At 35.0% G+C, this 21,506-nt stretch overlaps 2 protein-coding genes across 3 annotated transcripts; one reads left to right on the top strand and one right to left on the bottom strand.

Moving 5' to 3' along the window:
- Positions 1-2,416: 2,416 nt before the first annotated feature.
- On the top strand, positions 2,417-4,878 carry LOC149492142 (uncharacterized). Its single transcript, XM_089716852.1, has 3 exons — positions 2,417-3,605; positions 3,696-3,874; positions 4,084-4,878. Exons 1-3 carry the CDS (start codon positions 2,417-2,419, stop codon positions 4,876-4,878), a joined length of 2,163 nt encoding a protein of 720 aa, XP_089572978.1.
- Positions 4,879-9,945: 5,067 nt separating this feature from the next.
- Positions 9,946-17,920, bottom strand: LOC105628643 (pseudouridine-5'-phosphate glycosidase). Of its 2 annotated transcripts, none has more exons than XM_089716851.1 (13): positions 17,686-17,920; positions 17,510-17,603; positions 17,175-17,255; positions 16,828-16,910; positions 16,233-16,292; positions 16,070-16,130; positions 14,210-14,316; positions 14,050-14,127; positions 13,671-13,716; positions 12,987-13,107; positions 12,789-12,874; positions 10,902-10,985; positions 9,946-10,211 (listed from the first exon to the last, which is right to left on the bottom strand). In XM_089716851.1, exons 1-13 carry the CDS (start codon positions 17,758-17,760, stop codon positions 10,192-10,194), a joined length of 996 nt encoding a protein of 331 aa, XP_089572977.1. In that variant the 5' UTR covers positions 17,761-17,920; the 3' UTR covers positions 9,946-10,191. The 2 variants fall into 2 exon arrangements, with proteins under 2 accessions (XP_089572977.1, XP_012065478.2); XM_012210088.4 differs by having other exon boundaries at positions 17,175-17,285; positions 17,686-17,918.
- Between the last annotated feature and the right edge of the window lie 3,586 nt (positions 17,921-21,506).

Genomic DNA, 21,506 nt, shown 5'->3' with positions numbered 1-21,506 from the left:
ACATATACACAAGGATCTGCTCTGTCCTTTTGTTCCTTGATTCACCATGAAAGAATCAAACTTTTTATACCATTGTCGCGGCGCTTGTTTCAACCCGTACATCTCTTCGTCAAGCGACAACCATGTCCTCTTTTCCCTTGACCTTGAATCCTTCTGGTTGTTCCATATAGATTCTTCTTCTAGATCCCCATGCAAGATGCGGTCTTTACATCAAGCTGCTCTAACTCAAGATTCAAATTGGCTACAAGACCTGGCACAACTCGAATAGAACTCATTTTCACAACTGGTGAAAAAATCTCATCAAAGTCAATACCTTTCTTTTGAGTAAAGCCTTTAACGACCAATCGAGCTTTGTATCTCACTAGGTTGCCATCATCTTTCTTCAGTTTGTACACCCATTTGTTCTTGAGTGTTCTCTTCCCTTTTGGAAGTTTCACTAGCTCATATGTGTCATTCTTTTTCAAAGAATTCATCTCTTCTTGCATGGCCTTTGTCCAGCAATCTCTGTCTTTGCAAGATTGCATATCTTGGAAGCTCTCTAGCTCCCCCTCATCAGTAATCAAAATGTAATCAGAACTAGGGTACCTTGTAGATGGTTGGCATTCTCTGGTTGACCTTCTTAACTGAGGTTCAACTCCTTCTGGTGAAATGGGGTTCTCTGGCTTTCCCTGCTCAACACCCTCTACATCACTGTTATCATCTACAATTGTCTCTTGATCCCCTACGACTGGCTCTTCTTCTTCTCGTTCTAATTCTGGCATTCTCCTCCTATAGCATCATCTGTAGGAATGCTTCCTGGTGTAATATCGACAACACCATCACTTGTGGATTCTTCACAAGTTGCATCTGTCACGATCTCATTCTCGTGGAATACTACGTCTCGGCCCTTGACAACTTTCTTTTTCACTGGGTCCCACAACCTATAGCCAAACTCTTCGTCTCCATAACCAACAAAAGTGCAGGAACTGACTTGTCATCAAGCTTTGATCTCTGCTCTTTCAGAACATGCATAAATGCCTTGCAGCCAAATACCCTCAGGTGAGAGTATGAAATATTTCTACCTGTCCAGACTTTATCCGGGATATCAAAATCCAAAGGTGCTGAAGTTAGTCGGTTGATTAGGTAGACAGTAGTATTGACAGCTTCTCCCCAAAATGGCTTAGGTAAGTTGGCCATTTTGAGCATAGATCTGACTCTTTCAACAATGGTGCAATTCATCCGTTCAGCAACACTGTTGTGTTGAGGTGTACCAGGAACTGTCTTTTCATGCCTGATACCGTGCTGACTATAATAATCTCTAAACTCCTTAGATATATTCACCACCATTATCCGTGCGCAAACACTTCAATGCCACTCCAGTCTCCCTTTCCACCATCGCATGGAATTGCTGAAAGTGCTTGAATACTTGGTCTTTTGTGCGCAATAAATATCCATGTTTTTCGCGAGAAATCATCAATGAAGGTTAGAAAATACCTACTTCCTCCAAGTGATTCTATCTCCATAGGACCACATACGTCAGAGTGTACCAACTCCAACTTGTTGTCTCTCTGTCTAGAGCTTTTCTGAAATGAGACACGATGTTGCTTCTGATGGAGGTCCATCTAGCCTAGCCTTACAAGCTGTCCTAGACATGGGCCTTGGTCTTGATTCCATTAGTGAAGTTAATGAAGACAGTCCAAGTGAAGATGGGCTTGGTGGGAGTGACATGTTCAATCTGAAGCTACAGCTCCTTTTAGGGCCATTTGGGTTCCTTCAAACCATCATCTTTGAAGACAATAATCAAGGAGCACTTGGTTGATCATTGACTATGAATTCCAGCTCATTTGTGTTGTTTTCAAACTTAGTTAGGTGTTCTTTGAATTGTGCCTTTGAATGAGTTATTTCAAACTTAGTTAGGTGTCCTTTGAATAAGTTGTTTTCAACCTAGTTAGGTGTATCTTTGAATGTATTGTTTTCAACCTAGTTAGGTGTCCTTTGAAATTGTGTCTTTGAACAACACATTCAAAGGGAGTTTATGGCTATCTCTTGTTTCCCTATATAAAGGGACTTTGTGTATTTTGAAAGGGAGATTTGGAATAACAAGAAAGTGTTAATCACATTTGGGTTTTATTAGTTTCCAAAAACTATTGGGTTTTGTTTTTTCCAAAAACAATCATCTATCTTTTTTCATTTTAATCTTCACCATCAACTATCTTAGCCTTTCATCACATTTTGAATCAAGTTACTGTAGCACGGATGCTTCTGAGTTCCTGTAGCAAGTTACTGTAGCACTCGTGTTTCTCTATCAAAACCACAGTCCTTTCCACCACGCCATCAGTTGGTATCAGAGCCAACAATCTTACCTTCTTTCACTTTCATTTGTTTTCAAGTTATGCTTAATAACCAACAAGCATCTCTTAACAAAGACAAACAAGTCATGTTAGAAGATCAAGATCTAGCCTCAGCAATTGAGAAAATGAGGTTGGAAATGGAAGTTCTTAAGGCCAAGAATGAAGCCTTAGAAACACTCATCCAAAATACTCCCCCAAATACCCAAAGTCCTCATGAAGAGGAACTGACTAATGAAGATTTCAATGGAGAGGACCAACACCTTGTGTTGGGACGTGGAGGTTTTAGAGGGAGAGGGAGAGGATTGTTTCATGGAGGATTTGGCCAAGGGGCAAGGCGTTTGCCACCACCCATCCGTGTTGAAAGACAAGAAGAATCTTTCAACTATAAAATCGAATTACCTGAATTTCATGGTAAGATCGATGCTGATGCCTATCTTGAATGGATATACTCAATGGAGAGATCCTTTGAACTGAGGGAGGTGTCCGAAGACAAAAGAATGAAGCTTGCTGCTATGAAGTTGAAGGGATATGCTGCCCTTTGGTGGGATAATTTGCAAAAACGAAGGATGAGGGAAGGGAGGCCTCAAATTACTCAATGGGATAGGATGAAAGAAGAGATGGATGCGGTGTTCTTGCCACCCCATTATAGACAGAAAATGATTGAGAAAATGTTGAGCCTCAAACAAGATACTAAAACCGTGGAACAATACACCATGGAATTTGAGGAATTCTTATTGAAGTGTGAGGTCGAGGAGACCGAGGAGCTGATCATGGGGCGTTTTCTCCAAGGCTTGCGATTCGACATCCAAGACATGGTAAGCTTCTATCCTTATGAATCTCTTATTGAATTGAAGAGATTAGCACTAAGAAGTGAGACAAGTTTGAAGCATTCACACCAAAACAAAACCAATATCAGACCTTATAACTACAAACCCAGCTCTAGTAGCCCCAATGCTGCCCCTATCAAGACCACATACACACCTTCACCAAAACCCCCTCTTAAAAACACTTCCAACACACCAAGAAATACCCAATCTGTCCCACCATCCAAAAGTACCTCTAAGAATGCTTTGAAATGTTTCAAATGCCAAGGGTATGGACACTTCCAATCTGAATGTCCTTCAAGGAAAGTAATGACCCTTAGAGAGATAGAGGAGATTGAGGAAGAAATATACCATGCTGATTCTGTTGCAGTAAATAGTGAATTGAATGTTGATGAGGGAGATATGCTAGTTTGTGATGCAATGGAAGATGGGGAGTGTTTAGTGATGATGCGTATTTTGAATATTGAAAAGAATGAGGAGGATTGGAGGAGGAAATCCTTATTTCACACTAGATGTTTGACAAAAAATAAATTGTGTGAAGTTATTATTGATAGTGGTGCATGTGAGAATGTTGTATCCAATGAAATGGTTGCGAAGTTGGGACTGAAAACTGAGCCAATTGACAACCCTTATAGGTTGGCTTGGCTGAATTCTGAGCATGAAATTAAAGTCACTAAGAAGTGTCTAGTTCCTTTTGCAATTGGGCAATACGTGGATGAGGTGAGCTGCCATGTTATCCCAATGACAGCTTGTCACTTGCTTCTTGGGAGACCTTGGTTGTATGATAAGGATGTGCAACACCAAGGAAAGGCCAATACTTACACCTTTTTCCATGAGGGTAACACCATCTTGCTCACACCGTTACTACCCGAGAAGCGAAAGAAGAAAGAGAAGTTGGAATGGTTGGATTGTTATCCAATGATGAGAAGAGTGAGATCATGGAAGGGCTGCCTAGCTATGTTCCAATTGATGTGGAGGATGAGCCTAAACAGAATCATGTGATTCCAAAAGAGGTACAATTTCTTATTAGAGAGTTTGAGAGAGTTTTCCCGAACACTTTACCTATCGGTTTGCCCCCTCTAAGATCAATACAACATGAGATCAGTTTTGTTCCGGGAGCTCAAATTCCTCATAAGCACTCCTATAGAATGAGTCCTAAAGAGAGTGATGAATTACAAAAGCAAGTTGATGAATTGTTAAAGAGAGGCTTTATAAGGGAGAGTGTTTCTCCTTGTGTTGTGCCAGCCTTTGTTGTTCCTAAAAAGAATGGCAAGTGGAGAATGGTGATAGATTCAAGGGCTGTTAACAAGATAACGATCAAGTACAGGTTTCCTATTCCAAGGCTTGATGATATGCTTGATCGATTGCATGGAGCTTCAATTTTCTCAAGGATTGATCTTGCAAATGGATTCTACCAAATTCGTGTTAGAGAAGGTGATGAGTGGAAGACAGCCTTCAAGACCAATGAGGGGCTGTATGAATGGTTGGTCATGCCTATGGGACTCTCTAATTCACCTTCCACCTTTATGCGACTCATGAATGAGGTACTCAAACCTTTTCTTAACAAATTTGTGGTGATATACTTTGATGATATTCTGATCTTTAGTACTAGTTTACATGAGCATTATATGCATTTGAGACTTGTTTTTGAGGTTTTGGACCGTGAATCATTGTATGCTAATGTAGAGAAGTGTCATTTTTGTGATAGCACCATTGTTTTTTAGGGTATGTTGTATCTAAAGATGGTATAAGTATGGATTCTGAAAAGGTCAAGGCCATTGTTGATTGGCCTATTCCAAACAATCTGTTTCAAGTAAGGAGTTTTCATGGGTTTTGTTCTTTTTATAGGAGATTCATTAAAGGTTTTAGTACTATAACAAGTCCTATAACAGACTGCATGAAAAAAGGGGTGTTTAAATGGACACCTCAAGCCACCCTTGCTTTTAACACTTTAAAGAATGCAATGACAAAAGCTCCTGTTTTGGCCTTGCCTAATTTCAACTTACCTTTTGAATTGGAGTGTGATGCTAGTGGGGTTGGGATAGGGGCTGTTTTGAGTCAAGAAGGCAAACCTATTGCATTTTTTAGTGAAAAATTGAATGAGTGTAGGAGAAAATATTCTGCCTATGATCTTGAGTTCTATGCCTTGATTCGTGCTCTAAGACATTGGAGTGCATATTTGTTGGCTAACTCTTTCATCTTATTTACTGACCATCAAGCCCTCAAATACATACAAAGTCAAGCTAAGTTAAGCAAGAGACATGCATCTTGGGTTGAATACATGCAATCCTTTGATTTTGTAGTGAAGTATAGGGATGGTCCAAGTAATAGAGTGGCTGATGCATTGTCTAGGAGATATGAGGTTCTTAGTACCATGCATGCTCATGTAATAGGATTTGAGAATATTAAGACCTTGTATGAGAGTGATGGGGATTTCGGTCAAATTTGGGAGAGAGTTAGGAAAGATGGTGCATTTAGGGACTTCACTATTCATGATGGTTATCTTTTCAAGCTTGATGCTGTTTGTGTTCCTCAAAGCTCTTTAAGGGAAGCAATTCTTAAGGAAGTCCATGGTGGAGGCCTAGCCGGTCACTTTGGAAGAGACAAAACCTATGAATTGGCAAGCAAAAATTTCTATTGGCCAAAGATGTGGAAAGAGATTTCAAGACTTGTTGAGGGTTGTAATACTTGTAAGCAATCCAAGATGACCTTACAAGCTCACGGACCATACATGCCTTTGCCGATTCCAAGCTCACCATGGGAAGATGTAAGTATTGATTTCATTGTTGGCTTGCCGAGAACAAGACGAAATAATGATTCCATTATGGTTGTAGTAGATAGATTCTCAAAAATGGCTCATTTTATTGCTTGTAACAAAACTAATGATGCATCTCATATTCTGAATTTGTACTTTGAAAATGTTGTAAAACTCCATGGAATTCCTAGGAGCATAGTAAGTGATAGGGATGTAAAGTTTTTGAGTCATTTTTGGAGGCATTTGTGGGCAAGGTTAGGAACTACCTTGAAGTTCAGTACGGCTTTTCATCCTCAAACAGATGGACAAACAGAAGTGGTCAATCGAAGCTTAGGCAACATTTTGCGAAGTTTGCTAAAGGGGAAAGTAAAGAATTGGGATTCTTTGTTGGCTCATGCTGAATTTGCTTACAACAGTTCGAAGAGTAAGACCACTAATTTTACTCCTTTTGAATTAGTTTATGGAGCTAATCCACTTGTTCCTCTTGATTTGAGCAACGCACACTCTAGTATCCCTCTAACTTAAAGGCCGAGGACAGAGCTACTGCAATTGTCAAACTCCATGCTAGAGCAAAAGCACATATTGAGAAGAAGAACGAAGCCTACAAGATGCAAGCCAAGCTAAAACCTGTTGTGGAATTTAAAGAAGGTGACTTAGTGTGGGTTCACTTAAGGAAGGAACGATTCCCTTCTAAAAGAAAGAATAAACTTATGCCCAAAGCCGAGGGTCCTTACAAGATCATCAAGAAGGTAAACCAGAATGCTTACAAGGTAGAGCTGCCTCCGTCTTACAAGATTTCCAACACCTTCAATGTAAGTGACTTAGCCAAATAAGGAAGACACCATGTCAACTTCTGACCAAGTTGAAACTTTTCAAGAAGGGGAGAATGATGGAGGTCCATCTAGCCTAGCCTTACAAGCTGTCCTAGACATGGGCCTTGGTCTTGATTCCATTAGTGAAGTTAATGAAGACAGTCCAAGTGAAGATGGGCTTGGTGGGAGTGACATGTTCAATCTGAAGCTACAGCTCCTTTTAGGGCCATTTGGGTTCCTTCAAACCATCATCTTTGAAGACAATAATCAAGGAGCACTTGGTTGATCATTGACTATGAATTCCAGCTCATTTGTGTTGTTTTCAAACTTAGTTAGGTGTTCTTTGAATTGTGCCTTTGAATGAGTTATTTCAAACTTAGTTAGGTGTCCTTTGAATAAGTTGTTTTCAACCTAGTTAGGTGTATCTTTGAATGTATTGTTTTCAACCTAGTTAGGTGTCCTTTGAAATTGTGTCTTTGAACAACACATTCAAAGGGAGTTTATGGCTATCTCTTGTTTCCCTATATAAAGGGACTTTGTGTATTTTGAAAGGGAGATTTGGAATAACAAGAAAGTGTTAATCACATTTGGGTTTTATTAGTTTCCAAAAACTATTGGGTTTTGTTTTTTCCAAAAACAATCATCTATCTTTTTTCATTTTAATCTTCACCATCAACTATCTTAGCCTTTCATCACATTTTGAATCAAGTTACTGTAGCACGGATGCTTCTGAGTTCCTGTAGCAAGTTACTGTAGCACTCGTGTTTCTCTATCAAAACCACAGTCCTTTCCACCACGCCATCAGCTTCCCAAATAAATAATGATCACAAGGGTTTATTTTACCTTTGGCTAATGGTATGAGGAACTTCTTAGCCAACATATTCAGCCCTTTCTCACTAACGTGAGCCAGCCGCCTATGCCACAAATTTGGTGAAGCATCATCTGTAACTGTATTCAGTTGACCCGCACATATTATTACATGCGTCTTATACAGCGAGCAACATATTTTTCCTCTCGCCACCACCAAAGACCTTTTGGTGAGTTTCCAATTACTGTCACCTGTATGATTGTGATAGCCTTCCTTGTCCAGTACACTCATAGACAACAGGTTCAACCGAAGATCAAGAATATGTCTCACATTTTTAAGTGTTAATGTGCACCCGACACTTGTCTTTATGCAGATATCATAGATTCCCACCACTTGCGAGACACTATTATTTCCCATTTTAATAGTGCCAAAATCTCCTGCTTTATAAGTGGAAAAGTATTCCCTTTTTGGAACACCGTGGTATGAAGCACCGGAGTCTACTATCCACTCGGTATTTGCATCTCCAACATGACAGCAATCTGCATCATGAGTGACTAAAGTCACCTTACCATCTTCTCCTGAGACTGTAGCAGATGTATTTTTGTCATTCTCTTGTCTTCGGTTTGTGTTATCCTGTTTGAGTAAACGACAATATCTTTTGAGATGACCCTCCTTACCGCAATGGTAACACTTTCTCATCTCTCTGGACTTGGATCTACCACCTGACTTTTCATGCCTTGGACCTCTACTCTTGCTCCGGCCCCTATTCTCTGTGACAAGGGCTTGTGAACGGGTACTGACAACATCTCTTCTTCGTAGTTCTTCATTGAGTAGTCTATTCTTTACCATAGATATTGTTACCACACCATTTGGAGCTGAGTTACTCAATGATACCACAAGAGTATCCCAATTATCCAGTAGAGATTCCAACAGTAGGCATGCTTGCATCTCGTTATCTAAGGACATACCGCTAACTGCTAACTCAGTTACGAGTCCTTCAAAATCGTTCAAGTGTTGTGTAATTGATCGTCCCTCTGACAGCTTCAAGTTCATGACTTTACGAATCATGAAGACTTTTCCTTGAGCATTCGTAGCCTCGTACATATTCTCTAATTTCTTCCAGAGAACTTGGGGATCTTTTTCATTTCTCACATGGTTGTATAGGCTAGCATCTATCCATTGGCGTATTGTACCCAATGTCTGCTTTTTTAATTTGTCCCACTGCCTTTGTTTCATTTCTTCTGGCTTTGCACTGTCACCTTCAATTGGATCGTATAGATCTTTGCAATTGAGGAAGTCCTCCATTCTGGATTTCCACATTGAATAATTCGAATCAATCAATTTGATCATTGCCCCATCGTTAGCCATGTCGAATTCTGAATCTGACAAAAATTTTACTGTTCAGAATTCGACATGGCTAACGATGGGGCAATGATCAAATTGACGGATTCGAATTATTCAATGTGGAAATCCAGAATGGAGGACTTCCTCAATTGCAAAGATCTGTACGATCCAATTGAAGATGACAATGCAAAGCCAGAAGAAATGAACAAAAGCAGTGGGACAAATTGAAAAAGCAGACATTGGGTACAATACGCCAATGGATAATCTTCTTTGACAAAGTATAAAGACGTGAATGAGTTATACACGACTCATTCACAGAACTGCCTATAAAAGGAGGCAGACGAAGTGCATTTAAATGTACAAAAGCAAAAGATTAGAAATACACAATTAAGTGTAAAGAATTTTGGGAAAGGATTCCTAAAATTGGGAAAGAGAGAAAATAGTGAGGATTATAATTTGTGGTGTTTTTGAGAAACACTTAGAGTACCACTATTTTGTAATCTCTTTTGTACCTACTATTTTTAGTAGAAGAATTATTCGGAGGTTTTGTCCCGTTGACGTAGCCCATAACAGTTGAAGGGTGAACCACGTAAATCTCGGTGTCTTTATTTTTCATCTGGCATTTACGGTAATTATTTAATTTTTATCGTGGTTATTATTTCTGGTGAATTCGATGGTTAATATCCAATACGTAATTATTGAAGCATTTTTCCGTAGATCCCACTCGGAATCAGTTATAATCCCAACAAGTACTAGTCTTGTTGTATGGGATTCTATTCCCTCTTGCTTGCGTTCATTTTATCAAACTTAATGCAGTATTCTTTTTGATTCACCAAAAAAAAAAAAAAAAAAAAAAAGAGTTAATTATGTTAAATAGGTTAAATTATTTTCATATCAAATTTCTATACCCTCAATCAGTAATTGAAATTATGCCAAGACGAGTCCTAAGTTCATGTTCTGCAAACGAATAATCATAAAAAAATAATAATAAAGTTCGGAGATTGCTTCAAACAAAGCTTATCAGAGTTATTTAAAAGGGTTAGAAATTTCTAAAAATTTTTTGGCTCTCAAATTTCTAAAAGAGTTGAGCAATAAGTATTATCAGTATATCACAACCAAATTGTGCTTGATGTAGTTGGGAAAAAAAAAATTGACGAAGTGAAACTACCTTTTGAGTGTGCGACCTCCAACTCAAATAAATACCCAAGGCCTTGGATTTTCAATATCAGTCTTTGAATTTATAGGCAAGACAGAGAAGTGGGGGCTGGTGTTATTAAGATGAGTCCAGCTTGCCAGATGAAATCCAATTCGAAGTCTCTCACACCAACTCAGAATCTCCTGCACAAAATTTGACATGAATTTAATTTTTATCATAAACACTGATATCCTCCTATGATGCACGGAAATTTCAAGTCATGGACGTTTCTGTGTTTCAGAAACTTTTTTGCATGTCTGTTTCCCATCTAAAATTTGTTTTTCCGTGTAAAATTATATTTTAAATGTTGTTTCCCCATATCGTTTCCAGGTTTCCACATTTCCTCGTTTCCATTTCTGTGCAACATATTATCCTCTTTAAAAATGATAAATACAAAATAAGTCTGTCATTAATTTAGACATGGAATAAAATAGCTACATGAAAACAATATGCAAAATGATAGAAAATAGGAAACCTGAGCTAGTTTGCAAATGAGATACTTATTTAGATGAACCTAAGTTTCTGATGTGTCAATAAATAACACACTGCAATAATCATATCCTGTACTTATTATTTAGTGCCACGTTTATTCCTTCAAAAATGTAACAGGCACTAAGGCAAACAGTTACACCTAGTCCATGTAGATGCCATCATAGCCAACAAACATAATCGACAAATTTTCTTTGCCCTTTCAACTTAGCTGCTATACATTTTCGTAATTGTTATTATGCCAAAAATGGTACAAGAAAGCACAATGATTTCTCATATTGAAAGACAATCCATTTGCCAATAATTGCTATCCGGAAATAAGTCAATCGGCAAAACACAAGTACCTTTATTAGAATGTTCTCTAAGCTGAGCAAGGGCTACCGCAATCTTCGCACCATGAAGAGCATTATTTTTCACGAGTGCAATGTCTAACAGTTAGTTAAAAAAAAATTAAATTTCTAAATCAATTACACAATGAATAGTACCGTTATAAACCTTATCAAAATAATTTCATTTGCAAAATAAACAAATTGTTTTAATTATCACATTTAAAACTCATCTTTATTTCCCGTGGACACAAAATAAAAGGACCATGTGATGGAGAGTAGAAAGCCACAAAGATCCAAATTCAAAGACTCAAAGCTAAGAATTATGGTTCAGATTTAGAGAGCACTTGGTTCAGCCGATTTATATCTAAGTAAGTTATAGGTGTTTTGTAAAGATTTTAATGAGGTGCTAATTTCATCAATTACATTTTAGAGTTTTTCATATTAACTGATAGCTGATTTGTATTTATAATTACATTTTAGACTTTTTATTAATCTCATAAAAATAATTCTTAATAAAATTATATTTTTTAAATTAATATTTTTCATGATAATTTTACTTATAGCTCTTTAAAAAATAATTTCCTATTAAATAATATTTTAAAAAATTTAATTCATATATGTACACACACATTATACATCATAATATATGCAAATAATTATAACCTTAATGGTCATATTATTATTTTAACAGCAACCGCTATCAAAATTTTACCAAAAATCAATATTCATCAGCTGACTGCTATCAGCCACCAGCTATCAGCTAATATGAACAACTAAACCAAACAGGCCGTTAATATAAGCTTTATAGGATTTAATATGAACTACTTCATAGATATTCAGAGTTTAGTTTAAGTGTATATTTTCATAAATAAGTTGATGGTCAAGTAATTTAAGAATCAAGGGTAATTTTGTAATTTCCAGCTCTATTGGGAAATATGGCCTTCTATTCAAGAGTCTTTCTTTATATTTATTTTAAGTCTTAATTTTGAATCCTGTTGGTTTGGGATAACTATTATTCCTTTTTATTTGTTTTCAAGTCCATATCCTTATAGGATTAGACTTTAGGTCATTTTCTTAAAGGCTTAATGGAATAGAATAGAATAAAATAAGGAATATGATAAAGAATAGAATGGGAATAGGAATTCCAATTCCTATGTTCGGTAGGCAACATGGAATATAATTTTTCAAACCGTTTCTTTGTTTGGTTATATATATTTAAGGAGGTATGAGAAATTACTAAAAAGGCCAAAATAAGGACATATTTGAAATTTAAAAAAAAAAAAAAAGAAAAAAGAAGACTATTCCTTTTCCTGTTATTTTTCCATTTTTATTCCTATTCCCCAACCTCACTTATGCCAGTGAACAATATAATACAATGCGGAATTGGCATTGTATTCTCCGTTCCATTCAATGTAATGAAAGTGGCCTAGAGTTGTTATAAAATGCTTTTCAAAGGATTAGTACTAACTGAAGTCTATGAAATATCTGGGGCAGTGAATAGGCTGTGTTATTCGGTAAACAAAAAAAAATCAGCTTTATATGCTATTTCGAGTTGTGTGATGAAATTCAACTCAACACGTGATGCCTATGGATAAATTGGGTGTGATCCAAGAACACTTTAAGTGTGAAGCCTAAAAATTACCCCTTTTCTACCACTCATTACTGCTCACAGCCCCTCAATTCCTCCATAAACAGTCCCATAACCCTACTTTTGTGTTCTCTTTGCTTCTTTAACCTATTTCCATACATTCCCTAATTGTTTCTCCTACATACATGGGCACTCTAGCCCTTTACTAAACCCCAAAATGACCTGTTTTAACCATCCTCACTAAGCCATCTGATGTCCCCATGAAACTGAATTTCAAAAGAAAGATATTGAGTTAAGAATAAAAGAAAGGATACTTGCAGCCAGTGAGGCACCTCCAGTAATTTCATTCACTCTAGCAAGCAAGAAAGGGGTTTCAGCATTGCCAGTTATCTTCTTTTCCCTGAAGATCCAGTCCAATTTATGCAAATTAAAGCCAAATTTATTACAAAGACAATATTATTAGACAATGAACATAGCACGTAGATATTTAATGAGCCAAAGACACTTTCAACCTGGCTTCAGTGATGGCAATTTGTATGGCAGACTCAATCAAGTTTCCAGAAGCTGAGTGTTCTTTTGGGATGGGAACAGCAATCAGAATTCCAGTCCCTAGCTTAAGTTTCGTATTAACATCTGCAGTTAAACAAAACAAAAAAAAAAAAAATTAATTTGATTCTGACTAGGGAAATTTGGCCACATGAACTTTGACACTAATCAATTGAGTTCTCTTAATTTGAATTGATTAAACCACCAAGCTCTCATATTTAGTCAATTGAGTCCCTGGCCAGGTGACGCTAGGCAAAACCATTAGTAGTATTGGAGTAGAGGTTTCTTATCAGGGGGAGAAAAAGATGGGACCCACTTGTAGCTGTCAGCTTAAAGACGACACAGATGTTATTATTAAGAAATTAATAGCAGAAATTTTACACTTTTATCATTCCCATGTATGCTTATCTCAGCCATGAAAACATGATTGTTTAAAGAAGACCTAACATCCACCACTATCATGTGCTGTCACGTATCTGGCTGGGTACTCGACTGACTAAAAATAAGAATTAAAGAGTTTAATTGATCCAAACTAAAGTAAAAGAACTCAATTGACCAAAATGCCAAAATTTAGCAAAATGGGATCCACCCCCACCCCAAAACTAGAAAGGGAGGAGATAAAGGTTAAATAAACAGACTTCTTCACTAACCTATCAGCCGAGCACAGTCCTCTGGAGTGTCCACCCGACAAGGAGCCTAGATTAGAGCCACAAATCAAACAGCAAATTTATTGGAAGAAATTGAATTTTAAACAAATAATTTTACATATAAATACTCGCACAAATTAATAGATGTGAATGGCTTTACACTTCTTTTGCATGCAGCACAAGTTTTTAAGATTTAATTTTCATGCTTGGATTCCTTTAGTAAATAATAACTATAATATAACTTCCATTATCCCTGAGATAACTATAATATAACTTCCATTATCCCTGAGACTATGTCAACATACTTCTTTACAGGAAAAGTCCAAGTCCTAACTGTAACTAAAGTCCATCTTCAGAGAGAAAAAGCTTTGATTATTGGTACCTTACAGCCACTTGTTTCCGTGAAAAAAGCAGGGAACTCGTCGGTCTTATAAGCAGCAACACAAACACCTTGAGTTTCCTGTGATGAAACAGGTATGAGATTTATCATCAAAGGCTGAATAGCTGACAACAATATTTAGAGACATAAATGTTATATGTACCAAATATTCAAGGGTCCTGGGAATATCTAATATAGATTTTACTCCAGCAGAGATAACAGCAACTGGAGTCCTGCCAAGCTCAGTAAGATCAGATGATATATCCATTGCTGCCAATGCATGGAAAAAAAGTCCAATTTCAACAATCAGCAAATGTTGAATAATAATTATGTTTCTATAATTCAATGTTAATTTCAAAAGAAAACAATTCAAAAGATAATCAGTAGGTTACTAATACATTTGTCTCTAATATCATACTGAAAATAATTGCAGCCTCATACCTTTATTATGTTATGTAATGAACAACTTGCTGCTTTTTATCAGTGATAATATTATATATACCAAAACTGGGTCCTATGTTACTGTTCTAGGAATAATATTTTGACCGTTTTCCCCTTGAAACTAAATTATTTTTACTTCTAGCACAACAATACTCTCTCCATTTCTCCATCATCTAGGCAACCCTATATTTTTCATCCATCAGCAAACCAAACCTTTCTTTTTAACTGATCATCAATAGTTCATTCATGTATTTTCATCTTCTTTATCGCCCTAATAAATTATGCCTTTTCCTACTAGTTACTACCTTGCTAAACCGACAATTCATCAGCATCCAACCACCTATTCTATCATGGATAAAAACATTTAAACACCATAAATTTTATCAATTCTCAACAATTTGCACCTCAGGAAAAACACGGAAAATTTACTATTGGTTCAATATTCAAGGGTGGACAAGCTTGCATGTTACAAGCCAAGACACCTTTTTCATCAGCTTTATATCTTGCAATAAAAAATCACAAAAAAAACAAATGAACTTATATTAAGTTTGAAAATAGATAACAAGAATTTAATAATTCAAATAAGATTAAGATAGAATTTAAATGAAATCTCAATTCAAAATCAATATTAATTAAATTAAAATAAAAATAAAAATAAAAATAAGCTGAACAAGCTCTTAAAATATAAATTACATATAGATAAAAATAGCTGAGATAACTTATTAGAATCAAAGATTTTTTAGGTAGATCGAAAAATTAAAAAAAAAAAAAGTAGATGCCAAGGTTTCAACTTCTATTTTCATTATTAATTTACAACGGACTTATATTCTTGAAAATATAAGAACTTCTATATTTGACAACTAACTTTTTTTTTTTTTTTTTGAAAAAAAAAATGTTCTTATATTTTAAAAGTTTTTCATTCTTTTATTTTCATATCTCTGCATTTACCCAAACTTCAGTCTACAACTATAAAAAATTCTCAATAGCTAATAGTAATATTTAGTGATCATTTTATGTTTTTCTCCTTATCCCATCTCAATCTTTGTATCCATAAAATTACCTCATCACTTGCCAAAAAAAAAAAGCACATTTGTTGCTACCTTGCAATTTTTCTTGATATGTTTAACCTGTTAATCATTAGAAAGATAAAATATTCCAAATCTCGCAAGAACAATCCTGCAGCATTGTGTAGCAATTTTATGATTGCTAACTCTGTTTTTAATTAGATTTCATCTCCTACTTATTAAGCCAAATCAAAAACTATTCTATAGCCAAATTGTGACAAACTCAACAACACTGCACCAACTTCATCGGAGATTCAAGAAATTCTAAATATAAATGAACATCCGCACATGTATACACACAGAGACAGACAGATACGCTATGTTTTGCTAGTTGCAACATAAAATAATGGCAGATATCAGCTTTCAGTCTTTTTATATATACATAATGAATAACTCTTCTTCTATACCACCCATGCCAAATCATTAAAATGGATCCGGATCAATCAAAGACATAATAACACATTTCTGTGGTATAACATTATTTCTGTGGTATAACATTAGATGGAACAGAAACGTACTATGCTCGCCATGTCTATGTACTCCTCCAGTTCCTCCAGTAACAAACACAGAAATACCAACCTGAAAGATTTTTCATAAACAAATCTTAGTGAAACCTACATATAGGCGATACTAGAAAAGGAATACTAAAAAAAAGGGTGTAAATTGTTTATGACTGAGAACCATTGAAGCAAAATACATGGTTGCAGAAACAGTAGTTGCACCATTCCCTCTGGTGGTCACCTAGAAAAAGCATAAGCAAGAATGTAACGTTAGCTGCAAAAGTTAACAGGAAAATTAAAATTACAGCAATGTTTAAAGGAATTTCACTGGTCACAAATTTATTGATATACAATAATGATTATCATTTTCAAAAAATTAAATAAATAAATAAAACCAATGTAAATCTAGGTATAAAATTATTAGTGAATCATCCATGTTCAGTTTTAGAAGCCACAAGTTTAGAAATGACTAATCACGTTTAGACACATCATGGGTACTTTTAAACTGCTCCTAGAATGACTTCAGAAACTATTGATCACAATCACAGTCAGTTATAGCTAATTTTAGGTCAATTTTTCATGGCCCTCTCTCTTAGAAGTTTAGTAACAAAAATTTCAGGAATAACTTCATAAATTTTCAATGAACGGGTCTAATTTCATTCTTACATGTTATACTGGGTCAAAGTTTTCAACTATATGCCATCAAATCAAATCTATTAAATGCGATTACTCATTTCTTTTAGTTTTTGGAAAGAAATGATAATAAAGCTACTTACAACATGCACAATGTCCCTCCTTGCAGTCTTTCGTGCTTTACTTCCCAGAGTAGCAAGTCTCTCCCGCTCTTCTATGCTTAAACCTAAATAAATAGCTTACGAATATTAAATATTTACATAAAAAAAATGTAGAATATACCAAAAAAGGTTACATTTGTTGTAGTGGCAGGAGAAGTACCGATTTATTCAATTTGTCTTCATTATTCATGCAAGTTTTGTTCCTTTTTTTTTCTTTTTTTTTTTTTTTTTTTTTTGGGTTGGGGCAGGACACAGAGAAAATATACATAATAAGAGGAATTGAGACAATCTAATTGCAATTGTAAAATATAAGAGTTTTAGATTCAAACCTATGCATGGTATGCCATCTAAAATTGCAATAGTAGCAGGAACTGCTCCATTCTTTCTCACAATTGCCTCCACCTCTCTTGCTGTCTCCAAATTTTGAGGATATGGCATCCCTGAACATAAGTAACGAAATGTGCAATATCCAAACTTAAATTGAAACTTATAAAGTTAGCCTAATCAATACAAATTACCAAAGCTTTCATTAACAACCATAGTCTGCATAGAAAATTTAAGCCCTAGAATTCTAAAATAGGCTTCAGAGTTCATTAACATTCCAATTGAAAAACAGAGCCAAACAAAAACAAAGAGTGAGAACAGAGTACTGAATTGGGGTTACCATGGGATATAATAGTGGATTCTACGGCAACAACAGGTTGACCAGATGACAAAGCTCGAGAAACCTCTGGAGATAACTTCACCAATCTTCCAATCTACAAAACCAAAAATCAGATTAATTAGAATCATCATTCTTAAAACCTTAACTATATAGAGAGAAAGGGGGGACAGAATTGCCTTAGAGTTTGAGTCTGTAGGGCTCAGATGTCCTTGAAGATGGGATAATCTTGACATAGCTGAAGACGTCGTCATTTTGGAACTGTAATTTCAACAGCACAAAACTCGAAACTCTCTTCGGTAAAGGTCGCAGTTTGAGTATGCCAGAGTAATTTAGTGCATGAAAAATTAGTTCGCTGATGAAACGAACTTGCCTTCTAATGTACCGTATTCTAAACCCTGCTGGTTTGATTCGTTTGAAGTAATCATCAATTAATACCTTTTCTTACAGATGAATTCAAAATGTAAATTTATTTATAAATGAAGTCATGATAAATAAATTTTGAATGTTTAGAATAAACTCAAAGCTGAAATTCATTTGATTTTATTTTCTAGATTAGAATAATAATGTAGAAGGATGAGAGAATTATTGATTTGTCATAAGGTTTTGTATTAGTTTGTGGAATTCATTTGAAAATATCATCTTTTCTAATAAAATTTGGTTTCATTATAGTTAATTTCATAGAATTAAATTTGTATAATTTAAAGCTTCAATTTTTTGTATCAAATACAAAAATTTAGATTTATCAAATAATTCCATAAATTTTTACCGAATTCATTTATTTCAAATAAGATCTAAATCTAAATTAATGGTTTGAAAAAAAAAATTAAAACCAAATCATACTATCAAAAATTATAATTAAATCAAATTTTTAGTGGCGATTTGGTTCAATTTAATTTGATTTTACAGTTTAAAAGAAAAAAAAAAAAAACTTCCTCATTGATTAAGGGTTAATAGTATATTGAATATAACAAATGGATTATTACAAATAATTATATAAAATACACATGATTTTAAATAATTGTTCAAAATTTTTAAATTAATTTTTTATTGATTTACTCCGGGCACAATCCAAAAAATTTATATATACATAATGCAATAAGACATTAATTAAACAATTTATTTATATAGAATTTAAATATTGATTTAATTTTACATTTATTTTTAAAAAAAGTTATGAAAAAGCTATAGTTTCACCTATGTTTAGCTTGTACATAACGTGCTGCAATATATTTTCCATGAAAAATCTTTAACATTTGAAATTTTCATAAAATAATTATATAAATTACCTGACTAACTTTTAATGATAAATAATTCATTTCAATTTTTGAATGGAAATTTCCTTTGCTTGCTTACTTTTATATTAGACCTAATGCATAAATTTATCTTTGAAGTTAACATTTTTAACCATGTAGCACCTTTAAATTTGCTACCCCTGAAGTTTTTCAATGTGAACTATACATCTTGCTATATTGGCAAAGCACGCATGAGCGCCAAATGCTCGAGGGAGAGTGAAAGGCCTTTGGTGTTGCCTACATTGGACTTCCAACGATTATAATCCCATTTATATCACTTTGATTCTCTCTCTCTCTCTCTACAAGTGTAGCTCTAAATTAAAAGCTTACCATTTAAGGAAAATTTGAATCCATTAATAGAGTTGCAACTATATGTGGTCATTGTTGTTAAAGAAATTAGAGTTCTTGTTATGGTGTTTATGGTTCTTTAAGCACTTCAAGGAAATTACGATTTTGTAAATGGATAATCGACTAGATTTTGAAATTCCATTATTTTGGGGACACAGTAATTGTAAACGCTCAATTTTTGCCTTAACAAAAGGACTAAATGATGATAACCTTTTTTTGCCATAAAATGAAATCAGGATGTCTGATTGCTTTCATTCTTGGACCAATGGTCCATGTCTAAGAAAAATGAAACCTTTGACCATTTTTATTTTTTCAGATTTCTAAGGATTTCACATCAAAACTGGGCTTGGGAAGCGCCAAGGGTTCTCTCGGGATGCGTCCCGATGCATTGTCTCATTTGTATTCCATCCAAACCGATTTAATAAAAATGGGTCCGACCCGTTTAGGGCCCACCAGTGGCCCATGCCACTTAATCCCTAAATAAAGGCCACCTCATCTACCTATTTAACTATAAATAGGCTAAGGATTTAAGAGATCAAGGGAGGGTTTTTTATCACAAGGGAGAAATTATTGCATTTTTTTCTTCTCATTCTTATTTCAAGATACAACTTATGATTATAGCTTGAATCTTGATGATTATTCATTAGTTTTGATTAAGCTTCCCTATACTTTGTGATCAAATACCCACAAACACTCTCATTGGGTTTCTTCGTTCATTTTCCACCCAAATCTTTGGATTTTCTCCAAACAAGGTAACCTTTGAGAGTCCTAACCTCTTTTCTTCATCTTTTTCTCTTTCTTGTGTTTTAAAAACACCTACTTTACATTGGTTATGACGGAAACCCATGATCAACCAAACACATCTGACTGTGCAAGTAGTGGTGCACACCACTAGTCCATGGCGTCATGCCACTACGTATGGCACATGCTACTACTGGCCAGTCCAATAATGATTTAAAGTTGTTCTGAGATTTCTGATAAGGGACATATCTGCACGCCACTACGTGTGTCGCACGCCACTTCTAAAGGTGCACGGACCTTCATTTTAGAAACTTAGAAACTTTATACTAATAAAATATCTATGATTACAGGATCCATTCGAGTTAAGCACTAAGCATTCTTGCTTTTTATCGCATAAATGACTCATTTTGGCCGAAATAGCAAATAAAGAACAAGAAATGGGTAGTGATTCATAGTTATTCATCCTTCATCATGAACATCAAATTTTTAAACTCAAATCTTGTGTTTTAAGTTGAAAATAAATGCTTTTATCTTTATGTCCTTTACTTTTCTACCATTTAAATTTCTTGAATTTAAATTCTAACCTATTTACATTTATGCACTTTTATTATTATGTTGCTCTTTGCTTAATGTGCTAACCATTAATTATTGATGTTGCTAACATTCATTTTAACCTTTATGTTTTCATTTGTTCATTGATTATTCTGTGTATGTATGATTTATGATTTCCTATTGCTTATTTCTTTATGGATGGTTCCTAGCTTTTTAATATTGGGCATTATGTAAAGGGTCTATAATGGACCCTATTAATTGCAAATGTGTAATTATTTATCGGTTTGGAAAATTTTATAGGGATAAAGGGTAGAATGTAAAACTAGATTATTAGTTGTAACTCTATTCTTCTCCCTCTTCTTTGGATGACTTTAACCTACGCTTTGTATAATTGTTATTATTCATGATTGCCATATTTTCTAAAAATGCATTAAAACATAGTTTTCATCTCAACTAAAAGTTAGTCATAGTATTGGAATTGTGAATGATCGGACAAATAAAAGGAGGCCAATTTCTAACTGGGCAGTCTAGGTACCTAACACCTTCCCATGACCGTACCAAACTTCCTTACCTAGTCTCTAGTTAAAACCGGATTGACCATTTCTAAAGAAATAGACAATTCGAGTATTTTCCCTAAAGAGGGTGGCGACTCCAAAAATAAGATTCTTACCAAAGTAAGAACCGTTTTCTAAAAATCCCTTTTTCAAAATAAGGTCGTACCTAAAGATGTTCAAGGGTTTTAATAAAAAGAAAACTAATTTTTTGTAAAAAAATAAATCTAAGCCTGTTTTCCCCTATCTCTAAATGACGTGTCTTCAGTCTGGCAACTCCACTAGCCACTACTAAAAAACCGCATTTTAGCAACTGCATTTCGTGACTGACATGAAACTGTCGCTATTTAGCGACAGATTAATGACCGAAACGAGAGAAATTTAATATGAAACTTGTGTACTATTACTAACCGAATCAGAGAATATTAGCGACAAAATTAGCAACCACTATAGTAACGGCCTCTTTAGCCATCGCTCTTTTTAGTACAAATAATTGACGACAACCAGAGCTAC

Source organism: Jatropha curcas, unplaced genomic scaffold, assembly GCF_041381405.1.
Source record: "Jatropha curcas cultivar XTBG-Jc1 unplaced genomic scaffold, XTBG_Jcur_1.0 HiC_scaffold_101_pilon, whole genome shotgun sequence".
Taxonomy (NCBI): Eukaryota; Viridiplantae; Streptophyta; class Magnoliopsida; order Malpighiales; family Euphorbiaceae; genus Jatropha; species Jatropha curcas.
The sequence above is the reverse complement of the archived record's forward strand: the minus strand, read 5'-3'. Positions and strand labels throughout refer to the sequence as shown.